This window comes from Hemitrygon akajei, chromosome 11 (genome assembly GCF_048418815.1).
Source record: "Hemitrygon akajei chromosome 11, sHemAka1.3, whole genome shotgun sequence".
Taxonomy (NCBI): Eukaryota; Metazoa; Chordata; class Chondrichthyes; order Myliobatiformes; family Dasyatidae; genus Hemitrygon; species Hemitrygon akajei.
In genome coordinates, this window is record NC_133134.1 from 2058670 (window position 1) to 2079815 (window position 21146).

Below are 21146 nucleotides of genomic sequence, written 5' to 3' on the forward strand. Positions count from 1 at the left end.
CCCCATCCCCATCATAAACATCCACCCGTCACCATTCCCCTCTCCCAACATCCCCATCATAAACATCCACCCGTCACCATTCCGCACCCCCAACATCCCCATCATAAACATCCACCCGTCACCATTCCCCTCTCCCCAACATCCCCATCATAAACATCCACCCGTCACCATTCCCCTCTCCCCACCATCCCCATCATAAACATCCACCCGTCACCATTCCCCTCTCCCCAACATCCCCATCATAAACATCCACCCGTAACCATTCCCCTCTCCCCCCCATCCCCATCATAAACATCCACCCGTCACCATTCCCCTCTCCCCAACATCCCCATCATAAACATCCACCCGTAACCATTCCCCTCTCCCCCCCATCCCCATCATAAACATCCACCCGTCACCATTCCCCTCTCCCCAACATCCCCATCATAAACATCCACCCATCACCATTCCCCTCTCCCCCCCATCCCCATCATAAACATCCACCCGTCACCATTCCCCACCCCAACATCCCCATCATAAACATCCACCTCGTCACCATTCCCCTCTCCCCACCATCCCCATCATAAACATCCATCAGTCACCATTCCCCTCTCCCCACCATCCCCATCATAAACATCCACCCGTCACCATTCCCCTCTCCCCACCATCTCCATCATAAACATCCACCCGTCACCATTCCCCTCTCCCCACCATCCCCATCATAAACATCCATCAGTCACCATTCCCCTCTCCCCACCATCCCCATCATAAACATCCACCCGTCACCATTCCCCTCTCCCCCCCATCCCCATCATAAACATCCACCCGTCACCATTCCCCACCCCAACATCCCCATCATAAACATCCACTCGTCACCATTCCCCTCTCCCCACCATCCCCATCATAAACATCCATCAGTCACCATTCCCCTCTCCCCACCATCCCCATCATAAACATCCACCCGTCACCATTCCCCTCTCCCCACCATCTCCATCATAAACATCCACCCGTCACCATTCCCCTCTCCCCACCATCCCCATCATAAACATCCACCCGTCACCATTCCCTCTCCCCACCATCTCCATCATAAACATCCACCCGTCACCATTCCCCTCTCCCCACCATCCCCATCATAAACATCCACCGTCACCATTCCCCTCTCCCCACCATCTCCATCATAAACATCCACCCGTCACCATTCCCCTCTCCCCACCATCCCCATCATAAACATCCACCCGTCACCATTCCCCTCTCCAACATCCCCATCATAAACATCCACCCATCACCATTCCCCTCCCCACCATCCCCATCATAAACATCCACCCGTCACCATTCCCCTCTCCCCACCATCCCCATCATAAACATCCACCCGTCACCATTCCCCTCTCCCCACCATCCCCATCAGAAACATCCACCCGTCACCATTCCCCTCTCCCCAACATCCCCATCATAAACATCCACCCATCACCATTCCCCTCTCCCCCCCATCCCCATCATAAACATCCACCCGTCACATTCCCCTCTCCAACATCCCCATCATAAACATCCACCCGTCACCATTCCCCTCTCCCCACCATCCCCATCATAAACATCCACCCGTCACCATTCCCCTCTCCCCACCATCCCCATCATAAACATCCACCCATCACCATTCCCCTCTCCAACATCCCCATCATAAACATCCACCCGTCACCATTCCGCACCCCAACATCCCCATCATAAACATCCACCCGTCACCATTCCCCTCTCCCCAACATCCCCATCATAAACATCCACCCGTAACCATTCCCCTCTCCCCCCCATCCCCATCATAAACATCCACCCGTCACCATTCCCCTCTCCCCAACATCCCCATCATAAACATCCACCCGTAACCATTCCCCTCTCCCCCCCATCCCCATCATAAACATCCACCCGTCACCATTCCCCTCTCCCAACATCCCCATCATAAACATCCACCCATCACCATTCCCCTCTCCCCCCCCATCCCCATCATAAACATCCACCCGTCACCATTCCCCACCCCAACATCCCCATCATAAACATCCACCCGTCACCATTCCCCACCCCAACATCCCCATCATAAACATCCACCCGTCACCATTCCATCTCCACCATCCCCATCATATACATCCACCCGTCACCATTCCCCTCTCCCCACCATCCCCATCATAAACATCCATCAGTCACCATTCCCCTCTCCCCACCATCCCCATCATAAACATCCACCCGTCACCATTCCCCTCTCCCCACCATCCCCATCATAAACATCCACCCGTCACCATTCCCTCTCCCCACCATCTCCATCATAAACATCCACCCGTCACCATTCCCCTCTCCCCACCATCCCCATCATAAACATCCACCCGTCACCATTCCCCTCTCCCCACCATCTCCATCATAAACATCCACCCGTCACCATTCCCCTCTCCCCACCATCCCCATCATAAACATCCACCCGTCACCATTCCCCTCTCCAACATCCCCATCATAAACATCCACCCATCACCATTCCCCTCCCCACCATCCCCATCATAAACATCCACCCGTCACCATTCCCCTCTCCCCACCATCCCCATCATAAACATCCACCCGTCACCATTCCCCTCTCCCCACCATCCCCATCAGAAACATCCACCCGTCACCATTCCCCTCTCCCCAACATCCCCATCATAAACATCCACCCATCACCATTCCCCTCTCCCCCCCATCCCCATCATAAACATCCACCCGTCACCATTCCCCTCTCCAACATCCCCATCATAAACATCCACCCGTCACCATTCCCCTCCCCAACATCCCCATCATAAACATCCACCCGTCACCATTCCCCTCTCCAACATCCCCATCATAAACATCCACCCGTCACCATTCCGCACCCCAACATCCCCATCATAAACATCCACCCGTCACCATTCCCCTCTCCCCAACATCCCCATCATAAACATCCACCCGTCACCATTCCCCTCTCCCCCCCATCCCCATCATAAACATCCACCCATCACCATTCCCCTCTCCCCAACATCCCCATCATAAACATCCACCGTAACCATTCCCCTCTCCCCCCCATCCCCATCATAAACATCCACCCGTCACCATTCCCCTCTCCCCAACAACCCATCATAAACATCCACCCATCACCATTCCCCTCTCCCCCCCATCCCCATCATAAACATCCACCCGTCACCATTCCCCACCCCCAACATCCCCATCATAAACATCCACCCGTCACCATTCCCCACCCCAACATCCCCATCATAAACATCCACCCGTCACCATTCCCATCTCCACCATCCCCATCATATACATCCACCCGTCACCATTCCCCTCTCCCCACCATCCCCATCATAAACATCCACCCGTCACCATTCCCCTCTCCAACATCCCCATCATAAACATCCACCCGTCACCATTCCCCTCTCCAACATCCCCATCATAAACATCCACCCGTCACCATTCCCCTCTCCCCAACATCCCCATCATAAACATCCACCCGTAACCATTCCCCTCTCCCCAACATCCCCATCATAAACATCCACCCGTAACCATTCCCCTCTCCCCCCCATCCCCATCATAATCATCCACCCGTCACCATTCCCCTCTCCCCAACATCCCCATCATAAACATCCACCCGTAACCATTCCCCTCTCCCCCCCATCCCCATCATAAACATCCACCCGTCACCATTCCCCTCTCCCCAACATCCCCATCATAAACATCCACCCATCACCATTCCCCTCTCCCCCCATCCCCATCATAAACATCCACCCGTCACCATTCCCCACCCCAACATCCCCATCATAAACATCCACCCGTCACCATTCCCCACCCCAACATCCCCATCATAAACATCCACCCGTCACCATTCCCCTCTCCAACATCCCCATCATAAACATCCACCCGTCACCATTCCCCTCTCTCCAACATCCCCATCATAAACATCCACCCGTCACCATTCCCCTCTCCAACATCCCCATCATAAACATCCACCCGTCACCATTCCCCTCTCTCCAACATCCCCATCATAAACATCCACCCGTCACCATTCCCCTCTCCCCACCATCCCCATCATAAACATCCACCCGTCACCATTCCCCTCTCCCCACCATCCCCATCATAAACATCCACCCGTCACCATTCCCCTCTCCCCACCATCCCCATCATAAAACATCCACCCGTCACCATTCCCCTCTCCAACATCCCCATCATAAACATCCACCCGTCACCATTCCCCTCTCCAACATCCCCATCATAAACATCCACCCGTCACCATTCCCCACCCCAACATCCCCATCATAAACATCCACCCGTCACCATTCCCCTCTCCCCACCATCCCCATCATAAACATCCACCCGTCACCATTCCCCTCTCCCCACCATCCCCATCATAAACATCCACCCGTCACCATTCCCCTCTCCCCACCATCCCCATCATAAACATCCACCCGTCACCATTCCCCACCCCAACATCCCCATCATAAACATCCACCCGTCACCATTCCCCTCTCCCCAACATCCCCATCATAAACATCCACCCGTAACCATTCCCCTCTCCCCCCCATCCCCATCATAAACATCCACACGTCACCATTCCCCTCTCCAACATCCCCATCATAAACATCCACCCGTCACCATTCCCCTCTCCAACATCCCCATCATAAACATCCACCCGTCACCATTCCCCTCTCCAACATCCCCATCATAAACATCCACCCGTCACCATTCCCCACCCCAACATCCCCATCATAAACATCCACCCCGTCACCATTCCCCTCTCCCCACCATCCCCATCATAAACATCCACCCGTCACCATTCCCCTCTCCCCACCATCCCCATCATAAACATCCACCCGTCACCATTCCCCTCTCCCACCATCCCCATCATAAACATCCACCCGTCACCATTCCCCTCTCCCCACCATCCCCATCATAAACATCCACCCGTCACCATTCCCCCCTCCCCACCATCCCCATCATAAACATCCACCCGTCACCATTCCCCTCTCCCCACCATCCCCATCATAAACATCCACCCGTCACCATTCCCCACCCCAACATCCCCATCATAAACATCCACCCGTCACCATTCCCTTCCCCACCATCCCCATCATAAACATCCACCCGTCACCATTCCCCTCTCCAACATCCCCATCATAAACATCCACCCGTCACCATTCCCCTCTCCCCAACATCCCCATCATAAACATCCACCCGTCACCATTCCCCTCTCCCCAACATCCCCATCATAAACATCCACCCGTCACCATTCCCCTCCCCACCATCCCCATCATAAACATCCACCCGTCACCATTCCCCACCCCAACATCCCCATCATAAACATCCACCCGTCACCATTCCCCTCTCCCCACCATCCCCATCATAAACATCCACCCGTCACCATTCCCCTCTCCAACATCCCCATCATAAACATCCACCCGTCACCATTCCCCACCCCAACATCCCCATCATAAACATCCACCCGTCACCATTCCCCTCACCAACATCCCCATCATAAACATCCACCCGTCACCATTCCCCTCTCCAACATCCCCATCATAAACATCCACCCGTCACCATTCCCCCTCTCCCAACATCCCCATCATAAACATCCACCCGTCACCATTCCCCTCTCCACCATCCCCATCATAAACATCAACCCGTCACCATTCCCCTCTCCAACATCCCCATCATAAACATCACCCGTCACCATTCCCCTCTCCCCACCATCCCCATCATAAACATCCACCCGTCACCATTCCCCTCCCCACCATCCCCATCATAAACATCCACCCGTCACCATTCCCCTCTCCAACATCCCCATCATAAACATCCACCCGTCACCATTCCCCTCTCCAACATCCCCATCATAAACATCCACCCGTCACCATTCCCCTCCCCCCAACATCCCCATCATAAACATCCACCCGTCACCATTCCCCTCTCCAACATCCCCATCATAAACATCCACCCGTCACCATTCCCCTCTCCAACATCCCCATCATAAACATCCACCCGTCACCATTCCCCTCTCCCCAACATCCCCATCATAAACATCCACCCGTCACCATTCCCCTCTCCAACATCCCCATCATAACATCCACCCGTCACCATTCCCCTCTCCAACATCCCCATCATAAACATCCACCCGTCACCATTCCCCTCTCCCCAACATCCCCATCATAAACATCCACCCGTAACCATTCCCCTCTCCCCAACATCCCCATCATAAACATCCACCCGTAACCATTCCCCTCTCCCCCCCATCCCCATCATAAACATCCACCCGTCACCATTCCCCTCTCCCCAACATCCCCATCATAAACATCCACCCGTAACCATTCCCCTCTCCCCCCCATCCCCATCATAAACATCCACCCGTCACCATTCCCCTCTCCCCAACATCCCCATCATAAACATCCACCCATCACCATTCCCCTCTCCCCCCCATCCCCATCATAAACATCCACCCGTCACCATTCCCCACCCCAACATCCCCATCATAAACATCCACCCGTCACCATTCCCCACCCCAACATCCCCATCATAAACATCCACCCGTCACCATTCCCCTCTCCAACATCCCCATCATAAACATCCACCCGTCACCATTCCCCTCTCTCCAACATCCCCATCATAAACATCCACCCGTCACCATTCCCCTCTCCAACATCCCCATCATAAACATCCACCCGTCACCATTCCCTCTCTCCAACATCCCCATCATAAACATCCACCCGTCACCATTCCCCTCTCCCCACCATCCCCATCATAAACATCCACCCGTCACCATTCCCCTCTCCCCACCATCCCCATCATAAACATCCACCCGTCACCATTCCCCTCTCCCCACCATCCCCATCATAAACATCCACCCGTCACCATTCCCCTCTCCAACATCCCCATCATAAACATCCACCCGTCACCATTCCCCTCTCCAACATCCCCATCATAAACATCCACCCGTCACCATTCCCCACCCCAACATCCCCATCATAAACATCCACCCGTCACCATTCCCCTCTCCCCACCATCCCCATCATAAACATCCACCCGTCACCATTCCCCTCTCCCCACCATCCCCATCATAAACATCCACCCGTCACCATTCCCCTCTCCCCACCATCCCCATCATAAACATCCACCCGTCACCATTCCCCACCCCAACATCCCCATCATAAACATCCACCCGTCACCATTCCCCTCTCCCCAACATCCCCATCATAAACATCCACCCGTAACCATTCCCCTCTCCCCCCCATCCCCATCATAAACATCCACACGTCACCATTCCCCTCTCCAACATCCCCATCATAAACATCCACCCGTCACCATTCCCCTCTCCAACATCCCCATCATAAACATCCACCCGTCACCATTCCCCTCTCCAACATCCCCATCATAAACATCCACCCGTCACCATTCCCCACCCCAACATCCCCATCATAAACATCCACCCGTCACCATTCCCCTCTCCCCACCATCCCCATCATAAACATCCACCCGTCACCATTCCCCTCTCCCCACCATCCCCATCATAAACATCCACCCGTCACCATTCCCCTCTCCCCACCATCCCCATCATAAACATCCACCCGTCACCATTCCCCTCTCCCCACCATCCCCATCATAAACATCCACCCGTCACCATTCCCCCCTCCCCACCATCCCCATCATAAACATCCACCCGTCACCATTCCCCTCTCCCCACCATCCCCATCATAAACATCCACCCGTCACCATTCCCCACCCCAACATCCCCATCATAAACATCCACCCGTCACCATTTCCCTTCCCCACCATCCCCATCATAAACATCCACCCGTCACCATTCCCCTCTCCAACATCCCCATCATAAACATCCACCCGTCACCATTCCCCTCTCCCCAACATCCCCATCATAAACATCCACCCGTCACCATTCCCCTCTCCCCAACATCCCCATCATAAACATCCACCCGTCACCATTCCCCTCCCCACCATCCCCATCATAAACATCCACCCGTCACCATTCCCCACCCCAACATCCCCATCATAAACATCCACCCGTCACCATTCCCCTCTCCCCACCATCCCCATCATAAACATCCACCCGTCACCATTCCCCTCTCCAACATCCCCATCATAAACATCCACCCGTCACCATTCCCCACCCCAACATCCCCATCATAAACATCCACCCGTCACCATTCCCCTCCCCACCATCCCCATCATAAACATCCACCCGTCACCATTCCCCTCTCCAACATCCCCATCATAAACATCCACCCGTCACCATTCCCCTCTCCAACATCCCCATCATAAACATCCACCCGTCACCATTCCCCTCCCCCCAACATCCCCATCATAAACATCCACCCGTCACCATTCCCCTCTCCAACATCCCCATCATAAACATCCACCCGTCACCATTCCCCTCTCCCCACCATCTCCATCATAAACATCCACCCATCACCATTCCCCTCTCCAACATCCCCATCATAAACATCCACCCGTCACCATTCCCCTCTCCAACATCCCCATCATAAACATCCACCCGTCACCATTCCCCACCCCAACATCCCCATCATAAACATCCACCCGTCACCATTCCCCTCTCCAACATCCCCATCATAAACATCCACCCGTCACCATTCCCCTCTCCCCACCATCCCCATCATAAACATCCACCCGTCACCATTCCCCTCTCCACCATCCCCATCATAAACATCCACCCGTCACCATTCCCCTCTCCAACATCCCCATCGTAAACATCCACCCGTCACCATTCCCCTCCCCCCAACATCCCCATCATAAACATCCACCCGTCACCATTCCCCTCTCCAACATCCCCATCATAAACATCCACCCGTCACCATTCCCCTCTCCCCACCATCTCCATCATAAACATCCACCCATCACCATTCCCCTCTCCAACATCCCCATCATAAACATCCACCCGTCACCATTCCCCTCTCCAACATCCCCATCATAAACATCCACCCGTCACCATTCCCCACCCCAACATCCCCATCATAAACATCCACCCGTCACCATTCCCCTCTCCAACATCCCCATCATAAACATCCACCCGTCACCATTCCCCTCTCCCCACCATCTCCATCATAAACATCCACCCATCACCATTCCCCTCTCCAACATCCCCATCATAAACATCCACCCGTCACCATTCCCCTCTCCCCACCATCCCCATCATAAACATCCACCCGTCACCATTCCCCTCTCCCCACCATCCCCATCATAAACATCCACCCGTCACCATTCCCCTCTCCCCCCCATCCCCATCATAAACATCCACCCGTCACCATTCCCCTCTCCAACATCCCCATCATAAACATCCACCCGTCACCATTCCCCTCTCCCCACCATCCCCATCATAAACATCCACCCATCACCATTCCCCTCTCCAACATCCCCATCATAAACATCCACCCGTCACCATTCCCCTCTCCCCACCATCCCCATCATAAACATCCACCCATCACCATTCCCCTCTCCAACATCCCCATCATAAACATCCACCCGTCACCATTCCCCTCTCCAACATCCCCATCATAAACATCCACCCATCACCATTCCCCTCCCCACCATCCCCATCATAAACATCCACCCATCACCATTCCCCTCTCCAACATCCCCATCATAAACATCCACCCGTCACCATTCCCCTCTCCAACATCCCCATCATAAACATCCACCCGTCACCATTCCCCTCTCCCCACCATCCCCATCATAAACATCCACCCGTCACCATTCCCCTCTCCCCCCCATCCCCATCATAAACATCCACCCGTCACCATTCCCCTCTCCAACATCCCCATCATAAACATCCACCCGTCACCATTCCCCTCTCCCCACCATCCCCATCATAAACATCCACCCATCACCATTCCCCTCTCCAACATCCCCATCATAAACATCCACCCGTCACCATTCCCCTCTCCAACATCCCCATCATAAACATCCACCCGTCACCATTCCCCACCCCAACATCCCCATCATAAACATCCACCCGTCACCATTCCCCTCTCCAACATCCCCATCATAAACATCCACCCGTCACCATTCCCCTCTCCCCACCATCTCCATCATAAACATCCACCCATCACCATTCCCCTCTCCCCACCATCCCCATCATAAACATCCACCCGTCACCATTCCCCTCTCCCCACCATCCCCATCAGAAACATCCACCCGTCACCATTCCCCTCTCCAACATCCCCATCATAAACATCCACCCGTCACCATTCCCCTCTCCCCACCATCTCCATCATAAACATCCACCCGTCACCATTCCCCTCCCCAACATCCCCATCATAAACATCCACCCGTCACCATTCCCCTCTCCAACATCCCCATCATAAACATCCACCCGTCACCATTCCCCTCTCCCCACCATCCCCATCATAAACATCCACCCGTCACCATTCCCCTCTCCAACATCCCCATCATAAACATCCACCCGTCACCATTCCCCTCTCCCCAACATCCCCATCATAAACATCCACCCGTCACCATTCCCCTCTCCCCACCATCTCCATCATAAACATCCACCCATCACCATTCCCCTCTCCCCACCATCCCCATCATAAACATCCACCCGTCACCATTCCCCTCTCCCCACCATCCCCATCATAAACATCCACCCGTCACCATTCCCCTCTCCAACATCCCCATCATAAACATCCACCCGTCACCATTCCCCTCCCCACCATCCCCATCATAAACATCCACCCATCACCATTCACCCCCTGCTCCATCCCTATCACCAACTTCCTGAGCCCAGTCCTCACTGACTGAGTGAGATAGGAAAGTATTTGCAGTGGTTTGTGGCATCAGTGGTGTGGTGGACCATGAGGTGGGTTATCCATGGTCTGGATCAGCTGGGGAATGTGGGCCAATGAATGGCCGGTGCAGTTTAACTCAGAATGCAAAGTGATTTGTTTTGCGAAGTTAAACTAGGGGGAGGGGAGGGTGTGTGTGTGTGTCTCTCTCTCCCTCTCTCACACACACACACACACACACACACACACACACACACACACACACACACACACACACACACACACACACACACACACACACACACACACACACACACACACACACACACACACACTGTCCTGTGTCCAGGGCCCTGAAGAGAGTTGTAGATTTGTCGGAGTTCCATTCAAGTGTTGACACAGGTTCATCAGGAAGGTATATGGCACGTTTTCCTTCTTAGAAGGCAAACTGAGTACAGGAGCTGGAACATCATGTTGCAACTCTACACAATCTTGACAAGACTGCAGTGGGTGTATTGTCTGCATTTCTGTTCGCCCAACTGGGAAGGTTGAGATTAAGATGAATCCAAATCAGGTTTAATATCACTGGCACACACCTTGAAATTCCTTGTTTTAGGATAACAATACATTGAGATAAATAATATAAAAACTATGAATTGCAATATGTCTATATGAAAAAGGTAGTGAATAAAGAGAGCAAAACAAAACAGTGAAGTAGTGTCGATGGGTTCATCGACCATTTATACATCTGATGATGAAGAAGCTATTCCTGAAAGGGTCAGTGTGTGTCTTGTCTTTGATGGTAATGAAGAAAAGAGGGAATGTCCTGGGTGATGGGGGTCCTTAATGATGGATGCCGCCATTTTGTGACATTGCTTTTTGACGATGTCCTCGACTCTGAGAGACTAGTGCCCACGATGGAGCTTTCTGCAGCTTTTTTCGACTCTCTGCAGTGACCCTCCATACTAGACTGTGATGCAACCAGTTAGAAAGGTCTCCACTGTACGTCTAGAGAGGGTACAGAACTGATTCATGAGGATGGTCGTGAAACTGGAGGGTTGAGTTCTAAGGAGAGACTGACTAGATCACCGCTCCCCTTCCCATGTCCGCCAGCCCATCACCACTCCCCGTTCCGTGTCCACCAGCCCGGTCACCGCTCCCCTTCCCATGTCCGCCAGCCCATCACCGCTCCCCTTCCCGTGTCCACCAGCCCGTCACTGCTCCCCTTCCCATGTCCACCAGCCCGTCACTGCTCCCCTTCCCGTGTCCACCAGCCCGGTCACCGCTCCCCTTCCCGTGTCCACCAGCCCGGTCACTGCTCCCCGTTCAGTGTCCACCAGCCCGGTCACCGCTCCCCTTCCCATGTCCACCAGCCCGTCACCGCTCCCCTTCCCGTGTCCACCAGCCCGTCACTGCTCCCCTTCCCGTGTCCACCAGCCCGGTCACTGCTCCCCTTCCCGTGTCCACCAGCCCGGTCACTGCTCCCCGTTCGGTGTCCACCAGCCCGGTCACTGCTCCCCGTTCGGTGTCCACCAGCCCGTCACCGCTCCCCTTCCCATGTCCACCAGCCCGTCACTGCTCCCCTTCCGTGTCCACCAGCCCGGTCACCGCTCCCCTTCCCATGTCCGCCAGCCCATCACCGCTCCCCTTCCCGTGTCCACCAGCCCGTCACCGCTCCCCGTTCGGTGTCCACCAGCCCGGTCACCACTCCCCTTCTTGTGTCCACCAGCCCGGTCACCGCTCCCCGTTCGGTGTCCACCAGCCCGGTCACCACTCCCCTTCCCGTGTCCACCAGCCCGGTCACCGCTCCCCGTTCGGTGTCAACCAGCCCGGTCACCGCTCCCCGTTCCGTGTCCACCAGCCTGGTCATTGCTCCCCTTCCCGTGTCCACCAGCCCATCACCGCTCCCCGTTCGGTGTCCACCAGCCCGGTCACCACTCCCCTTCCCATGTCCACCAGCCCGGTCACCGCTCCCCGTTCGGTGTCCACCAGCCCGGTCACCGCTCCCCTTTCGGTGTCCACCATCCCGGTCACCGCTCCCCTTCCCGTGTCCACCAGCCCGGTCACCGCTCCCCTTCCCGTGTCCACCAGCCTGGTCACCGCTCCCCTTCCCGTGTCCACCAGCCTGGTCAGCGCTCCCCTTCCCGTGTCCACCAGCCCGGTCACCGCTCCCCTTCCCGTGTTCACCAGCTGGTCACCGCTCCGTTCGGTGTCCACCAGCCCGGTCACCGCTCCGTTTGGTGTCTACCAGCCCGGTCACCGCTCCCCTTCCCGTGTTCACCAGCCCGGTCACCGCTCCGTTCGGTGTCCACCAGCCCGGTCACCGCTCCGTTCGGTGTCCACCAGCCCAGATACAAGATTGCCTTCTCATCTCTTTCGTTGACTGTGGTTTTTTGCTGCCCATAGACACCAACATGCTGAAAACTGCCCCCAGGGTTTTGTCTTGTGTATAGGCAGAGGCACTCATCCCCCTCCCACATACTACATCCATGTGGCAAAGTGCAGACATTTTTATTTAAACATACAGAACTTTATTTGAATACAAAATACACACAAAGGTTAGTGGCTACAATGCTGATAATGATTTCAAATTAAATTATGGTTAGGATCATCGAACAGACAGTCAATTCCCCGGGATGCTCACTGTTCCCAGAAATCCTCCACTATACCTATAATGATTGTGTGCTCCTGCTCCAAGAACCCCCAGGCACAAGTGTAAGCCGGCTCGGGTGGAGCTCTCAACTGCCCACTGTCTAGACCCATGAATGGTCCTCTCGGCCAGGTCCTAAATCAATCCCACCAGGAGAACTCACAGGTGACTACACCCCTCCTCCTCCCCGTACTAGGTGACTGTAGATCAGGAGTGTGAGGCTGAAGTGCAACTGGAACTTGAGGAGTAGTCTCCCTGGACACGACTGTAGGAAGAGTCACCATTATGCAGTACTCTGTGTTAGACAAGAATGATAGGGGAAGTGCACTTGGCATATCTGCACTGGGGACACAGTCATAGACTCCATTGTCTCGGACCCAGCTCGGGACAGTGACATGCCTGAGGAGTGTACGGGGTATGTGCTGGTTTTGAACAGGACTGTGGTTTGTGATCAGTGTCATGGGACTATGAAACTTAAGAGCAGAATTAAGTGATTTGGCCCATCTGGACCGCTCCGTCATTTCATGTTGACTGATTTATTATCCCTCAACCTCATTCTCCTGCCTTCTCTCTATAATTCTTGACACTCTGACTATTCAAGAACAATCAACCTCTGCTTTAACGGCCTTCACAGTTATCTGTGGTAATAAATCCCATAGTTTCAGCACCCCCGGCTAAAGAAATTCTTCCTCATCAATGTTCTAAAGGGTCAAATTCCTCCATCATTATACTAGAAACTAATACATAGTTTTATAGTACTGTTATAGTATTTGTAGTGTTCTAATGTGTTCTGTATTTCATTTAAATACATAAATTTGTTTCTCAGTTAAATGGTAGTTTGTGTTTTTACACCTTTTAAACTTTAATTTCCATGAAACTTTGGTTATTTGCAGCCTCCCTTTACCTGAGCCAAAACATATTGGGCCAATGTGTCCCAGTTAACCAGAGTCCACTGTACTTGTATATCCAGCTGCTAAGAATATCTTCCAATAACGTACCCACTATAATTTCCTGGCTTATCCTTGGATCTCAGTAAATTCCTTGTCCTGTTTCATTGTTACAGAGCTTGGCCTGATGAGCCTATCGAAGGTTCTGGACTCTGTGTTCTTGGTTTTACCCAATTACTGCCTTGGGCATGGCTTAAGCGAGTTTTACCAGAACTACCTGCTGATCGGGGTGTGTACCAGCAGCCCAGTTGCCGAGTATCTGTGTGCGAAGTTCAGTGAGTATACCCTCCTGCCCAATGAACGGGGGTGGCAAGCCAGTTGGGAGATGCCCCTGGACAACATTGTACAGTCCAGTGCCAGTGCTGTGGTTAATAGAGGTGATCACTGCCTCTGACTACCCATACCAGGCCAAAGTTGTCCAGCAGAGTGCCTGCTTTCTGATGAGACTGATTACACTTCAAATCACTTTGCCTGTGGTCATGTCTGATTGAAACACAAAGTTATCTATTCTTCTCACATTTGAGACTCCCTCCATTTACACAAGTGTCGCTGGGAAGTCAGATTTTAACATCCCCTGGTCATTCCTGATCATCCTTGAGTTATAGGGAAGGGTTGAACAGATTAGGATATTATTCCCTTTAGGGGAGATTTGATAGAGGTATATGAAATAAGAGGAGTATTGATAGGAGAAATGTAAGCAAGCTTTTTCCACTGAGGTTGGATGAGACTAGAATTAGAGGGCATAGGTTAAGAGTGAATGGTGAAATATTTAAGGGGAACTGTTATGTTTATTAACTCCAAGACATTAAACTAATTGAAAGCAAAAACACAGAACTGGGAATAATGTAGCTTAATTTTGTTTTAACTTTAAGCAAGGCACGTGCATAAGATGTGGTGGTGTGATGACATATGCGATTTATGTGCTTTTACATATAATTTGCAGTGCATTATGTAAACAACAAAGAATGCTGAATCAAACAATATATTTACAATATTAGTGAAGTATTAAATACACAACAATTCTCCCTACTTAGCTATAAACTCCAACTCAACACAGAATGCATCCCAACTTATAAGCTGTATACAGTACTATGCAAAAGTCTTTGGCACATGTTAAAACAATTCTGTGAAACAAATTTGCTTTCAAAAATAATGAAAGGAAAAGTTTCTAAATATCAAAAGAAATACTATAAAGAGCAGTAAACTGCAAACATAACTAAATCAAATCAATATTTGATGTGACCACCCTTTGGCTTTAAAACTGCGTCAATTATCTGTCGTGCAGTTTTATAAGAAAATCAGCTGGTAGGTTGTTCCAAGTATCTTGGAGAACTTGCCACAGATCTTCTGTAGACCCCACCGTCATCCCCACTCCACCATCGTCGACCCCACTGTCAACCCCATCCCGACACCCTGTCCATCTGTGGTGTCTTCACCCTTCCAACATCCCCATCTACCTTATGGGGTACAACACGTGTTGATTTTATTTGACACAGGTGACGCATTTTATTGCTATGTTGGCGCTGAAAGCATGGCAACATTTAAGGGCATATTATAGAGCAAATATTAGTGGAAGGTTACAAGATTGGGAATCTTTCAAAAACTAACAGGAGGCAAGTAAAAATGTCATTGAGAAGGTAGAGATGGAATGCCAAAATAAACTAGCTAATAATATTAAAGACTACACCAAAAGTTTCTTCAGATGCATAAAGTGTAAAAGAGAGGTAAGAGTGGATATCGGACTGCTGGAAAACGACACTGGAGAGGTAGTGATGGGGGACAATGAAATAGCAGATGAACTGAATAAGTATTTTGCATCAGTCTTCACTGTGGAAGACACTAGTAGTACGGTGGAAGTTCCAGGTGTTGGGACATGAAGTGTATGAAGTTACCATAACTAGAGAGAAGGTTCTTGGGAAAATGACAGGTCTGAAGGTAGATAAGTAACCTGGACCAGATGGTGTACACCCCAGAGTTCTGAAAGAGGTGTCTGAAGAGATTGTGGAGACATTATTAATGATCTTTCAAGCATCACTAGATTCTTGAATGGTTCCGGAAGACTGGAAAATTGCAAATGTCACTCCACTCTTCAAGAAGGGAGAGGGGCAGAAGAAAGGAAATTATAGGCCAATTAGTCTGATCTCAGTGGTTGGGAAAATGTTGGAGTTGATTGTTAAGGATGAGTTCTCAGAGTACTTGGAGGTGCATGATAAAATAGGCCATAGACAGCATGGTTTTCTCAAGGGAAAATCCTGCCTGACAAATCTGTTGGAATTCTTTGAAGAAGTAACAAGCAGGATAGACAAAGCAGAATAGATTGATGTTGTGTACTTGAATTTTCAGAGGCCTTTGACAAGGTGCCACACACAAGGCTGCTTAACAAGATAAGAGCCCATGGTATTACAGGAAAGATTCTAGCATGGATAAAGCAGTAGCTGATTGGCAGGAGGTAGAGTGGGAATAAAGGGAACCTTTTCTGACTGGCTGCGGGTGACTAGTCATGTCCACACAGGTCTGTGTTGGGACTGATTCTTTTTGCATTATGCATCAGTGATTTGGATGATGGAATTGATGGCTTTGCTGAAACAGTAGTAGAGAGGTTGGGGATGGCATTAAACAGGAAATTAGAAATGCGTGCAAAAAAGGAACAGTAGTTATAATGGGTGACTTCAATCTACATATAGATTGGGTGAACCAAATTGGTAAGGGTGCTGAGGAAGAGGGTTTCTTGGAATGTATGCGGGATGGTTTTCTGAACCAACATGTCGAGGAACCAACTAGAGAGCAGGCCATTCTAGATTGGGTATTGAGCAATGAGGAAGGGTTAGTTAGCAATCTTGTCGTGAGAGGCCCCTTGGGTAAGAGTGACCATAACATGATGGAATTCTTCATTAAGATGGAGAGTGACATAGTTAATTCAGAAACAAAGGTTCTGAACTTAAAGAAGGGTAACTTTAAAGGTATGAGACGTGAATTAGCTAAGATAGACTGGCAAATGATACTTAAAGGGTTGACGGTGGATATGCAATGGCAAGCATTTAAAGATCGCATGGATGAACTACAACAATTGTTCATCCCAGTTTGGCAAAAGAATAAACCAGGGAAGGTAGTGCACCCGTGGCTGACAAGGGAAATTAGGGATAGTATCAAGTCCAAAGAAGAAACATATAAATTAGCAAAAAAAAGCGGCACACCTGAGGACTGGGAGAAATTCAGAGACCAGCAGAGGAGGACAAAGGGCTTAATTAGGAAAGGGAAAAAAGATTATGAGAGAAAGCTGGCAGGGAACATAAAAACTGATTGTAAAAGCTTTTATAGATACGTGAAAAGAAAAAGATTGGTCAAGACAAATGTAGGTCCTTTACAGTCAGAAACAGGTGAATTGATCAGAGGGAACAAAGACATGGCAGACCAATTGAATAACTACTTTGGTTCTGTCTTCACTAAGGAGGACATAAATAATCTTCCGGAAATAGTAAGGGACCGGGGGTCTAGTGAGATGGAGGAACTGAGGGAAATACATGTTAGTAGGGAAGTGGTGTTAGGTAAATTGAAGGGGTTAAAGGCAGATAAATCCCCAGGGCCAGATGGTCTGCACCCCAGAGTGCTTAAGGAAGTAGCCCAAGAAATAGTGGATGCATTAGTGATAATTTTTCAAAACTCCTTAGATTCTGGATTAGTTCCTGAGGATTGGAGGGTGGCTAATGTAACCCCACTTTTTAAAAAAGGAGGGAGAGAGAAACTGGGGAATTATAGACCGGTTAGTCTGACATCGGTGGTGGGGAAAATGCTAGAGTCGGTTATCAAAGATGTGATAACAGCACATTTGGAAAGAGGTGAAATCATCGGACAAAGTCAGCATGGATTTGTGAAAGGAAAATCATGCCTGACGAATCTTATAGAATTTTTTGAAGATGTAACTAGTAGAGTGGATAGGGGAGAGCCAGTGGATGTGGTATATTTAGATTTTCAAAAGGCTTTTGACAAGGTCCCACACGGGAGATTAGTGTGCAAACTTAAAGCACACGGTATTGGGGGTATGGTATTGATGTGGATAGAGAATTGGTTGGCAGACAGGAAGCAGAGAGTGGAAGTAAAGGGGACCTTTTCAGAATGGCAGGCAGTGACTAGTGGGGTACCGCAAGGCTCAGTGCTGGGACCTCAGTTGTTTACAATATATATTAATGATTTAGACGAGGGAATTAAATGCAGCATCTCCAAGTTTGTGAATGACACGAAGCTGGGCGGCGGTGTTAGCTGTGAGCAGGATGCTCAGAGGATGCAGGGTGACTTGGATAGGTTAGGTGAGTGGGCAAATTCATGGCAGATGCAATTTAATATGGATAAATGTGAGGTTATCCACTTTGGTTGCAAGAACAGGAAAACAGATTATTATCTGAATGGTGGCCGATTAGGAAAAGGGGAGATGCAACAAGACCTGGGTGTCATTGTATACCAGTCGTTGAAGGTGGGCATGCAGGTACAGCAGGCAGTGAAAAAGGCAAATGGTATGTTGGCATTCATAGCAAAAGGATTTGAGTACAGGAGCAGGGAGGTTCTACTGCAGTTGTACAAGGCCTTGGTGAGACCGCACCTAGAATATTGTGTGCAGTTTTGGTCCCCTAATCTGAGGAAGGACATTCTTGCCATGGAGGGAGTACAGAGAAGGTTCACCAGATTGATTCCTGGGATGGCAGGACTTTCATATGAAGGAAGACTGGATTGACTAGGCTTATACTCACTGGAATTTAGAAGATTGAGGGGGGATCTTATTGAAACATATAACATTCTAAAGGGATTGGACAGGCTAGATGCAGGAAGATTGTTTCCCATGTTGGGGAAGTCCAGAATGAGGGGTCACAGTTTAAGGATAAAGGGGAAGCCTTTTAGGACCGAGATGAGGAAAAACTTCTTCACACAGAGAGTGGTGAATCTGTGGAATTCTCTGCCACAGGAAACAGTTGAGGCCGGTTCATTGGCTATATTTAAGAGGAAGTTAGATATGGCCCTTGTGGCTAAAGGGATCAGGGGTATGGAGAGAAAGCAGGTACAGGGTTCTGAGTTGGATGATCAGCCATGATCATACTGAATGGCGGTGCAGGCTCGAAGGGCCAAATGGCCTTCTCCTGCACCTATTTTCTTTGTTTCTATGCTTCTAAAAGTTTGCAGATGATATGAAGGTAGGTGAAGGGAAATGGAGAGGCTACAGAAGGACTGACAGATTAGGAGAGTGGGCAAAGAAATGGCAGATGGAATACAGTGTCAGGAATTATGTGGTCATGCATTTTGGTAGCAGAAATGAAAGGGTTGACTTTTCTAAATGGAGAGAAAATACAAAAAAAACTGAGGTACAAAGGGATTTGGTAGTTGTGCATGATTCCCTTGGTAGTGGTGAGGGAGGCAAATGCAATGTTAACATTCATTTCAAGAGGACTAGAATATAAAAGAAAGGATGTAATGTTGAGAGTTTATAAAGCACTAGTGAGGCCTCACTTGAAGTATTGTGAGCGGGTCTGGGCCCCTTATCTTAGAAAGGGTGTGCAAATTAACCTTTAGGGGTGTTCTGCACAAGGACTCCCAAATCCCTGTGCTTCTCAGATTTTTGGATTTTCTCTCTGTTTAGAAAATGGACATTTTTGGGTTTGAATGGCTTGTCATATGAAGAGCGTCTGATGGCTCTGGGCCTGTGTTCATTAGAATTCAGAAGAATGAGGGGTGAACTCATTGAAACCTATCGAATGGTGAAAGGCCTTGATAGAGTGGAGATTTCCTGTGGTGTAAGTGCTGAAGACCGAAGGCACAGTCTCAGGGGTGTCCGTTTAGAACGGAGATGAGGAAGAATTTCTTTAGCCAGAGGGTGGTGAATCTGTGGAATTCTTTGCCACGGGCAGCTGTGGAGGCCAAATCTTTATGTATATTTAAGGCAGAGGTTGATAGATTCTTGATTGGTCAGGGCATGAAGGGACACTGGGAAAAGGCAGGAGATTGGGGCTGAGAGGAAAATTGGATCAGCCATGATGGAATACTGGAGCTGACTAATACTAACCTATATGATTTTGGAATGCGGGAGGAAACCAGAGGAAACCCTCACAGTCATGTAGAGAATGTACAACCTCCTTACAGCAAGCAGTCGAGATTGAACCCCAGTATTACAGCCGACACTGTAAAGTGTTGTACTAACCACTACGCTACCGTACCATTTCTAAACTACCATGCCTTCCCCCCACCATCTCATCCTCAATGTTCATTCTTCACCACTCGCTCACACCCCTTCCCTACCCCCCACCCATTCCTCATCTCAGCATCCAGGAGCTTTTCAAGGCGTCAGAACGAGTTTAGTTCTGTAATGATTGGAAGATGTTCTGGAGCTGCCATGTCTGATACCCTATGCATTATTAACCATTCACAGACATTACCTACCAAATGAATTACTTTTCCTGGGAGCATCCAGGCATTGGCCGGATCATTGCTGCCCTGGCAACCCAAGGATTGGCATTCGTGGCTCTTCTTTTCCTTGTTGAGTTCAATGTTTTCAGAACTTTGTCCAGTTGTATCCATCGTACCTTCTGGAGGAAGAAGCTGGTGAGTGCGTGAACTGGGAATAACTGGTTATTAACAGTTAATGTTTGTCTTCCATTGTGGTACAAAGTGTCAAAACCCCTCAGCAAATTTGTAGATGACACCAAGTAAGGAAGACTATCACAGCTTGCAGTAGGGATCTGGACCAGATAAGGAGAGGGCTGAAAACAGCAGGTGGAACTTAATGCAGAAAAGTGTGAGGTGTTGCAA

At 50.4% G+C, this 21146-nt stretch overlaps 1 protein-coding gene across 1 annotated transcript in view; it reads left to right on the plus strand.

Annotated features, from left to right (window-relative positions):
• The window catches only part of abca3b (ATP-binding cassette, sub-family A (ABC1), member 3b), a 207142-nt gene that overhangs the window by 159945 nt on the left and 26051 nt on the right, over nucleotides 1-21146 (plus strand). The window contains exons 24-25 of the mRNA XM_073060010.1: nucleotides 14474-14632; nucleotides 20767-20939. Of these exons, the coding sequence (XP_072916111.1) occupies nucleotides 14474-14632; nucleotides 20767-20939 (332 nt within the window). The remainder of the gene's footprint in view (nucleotides 1-14473; nucleotides 14633-20766; nucleotides 20940-21146) is intronic.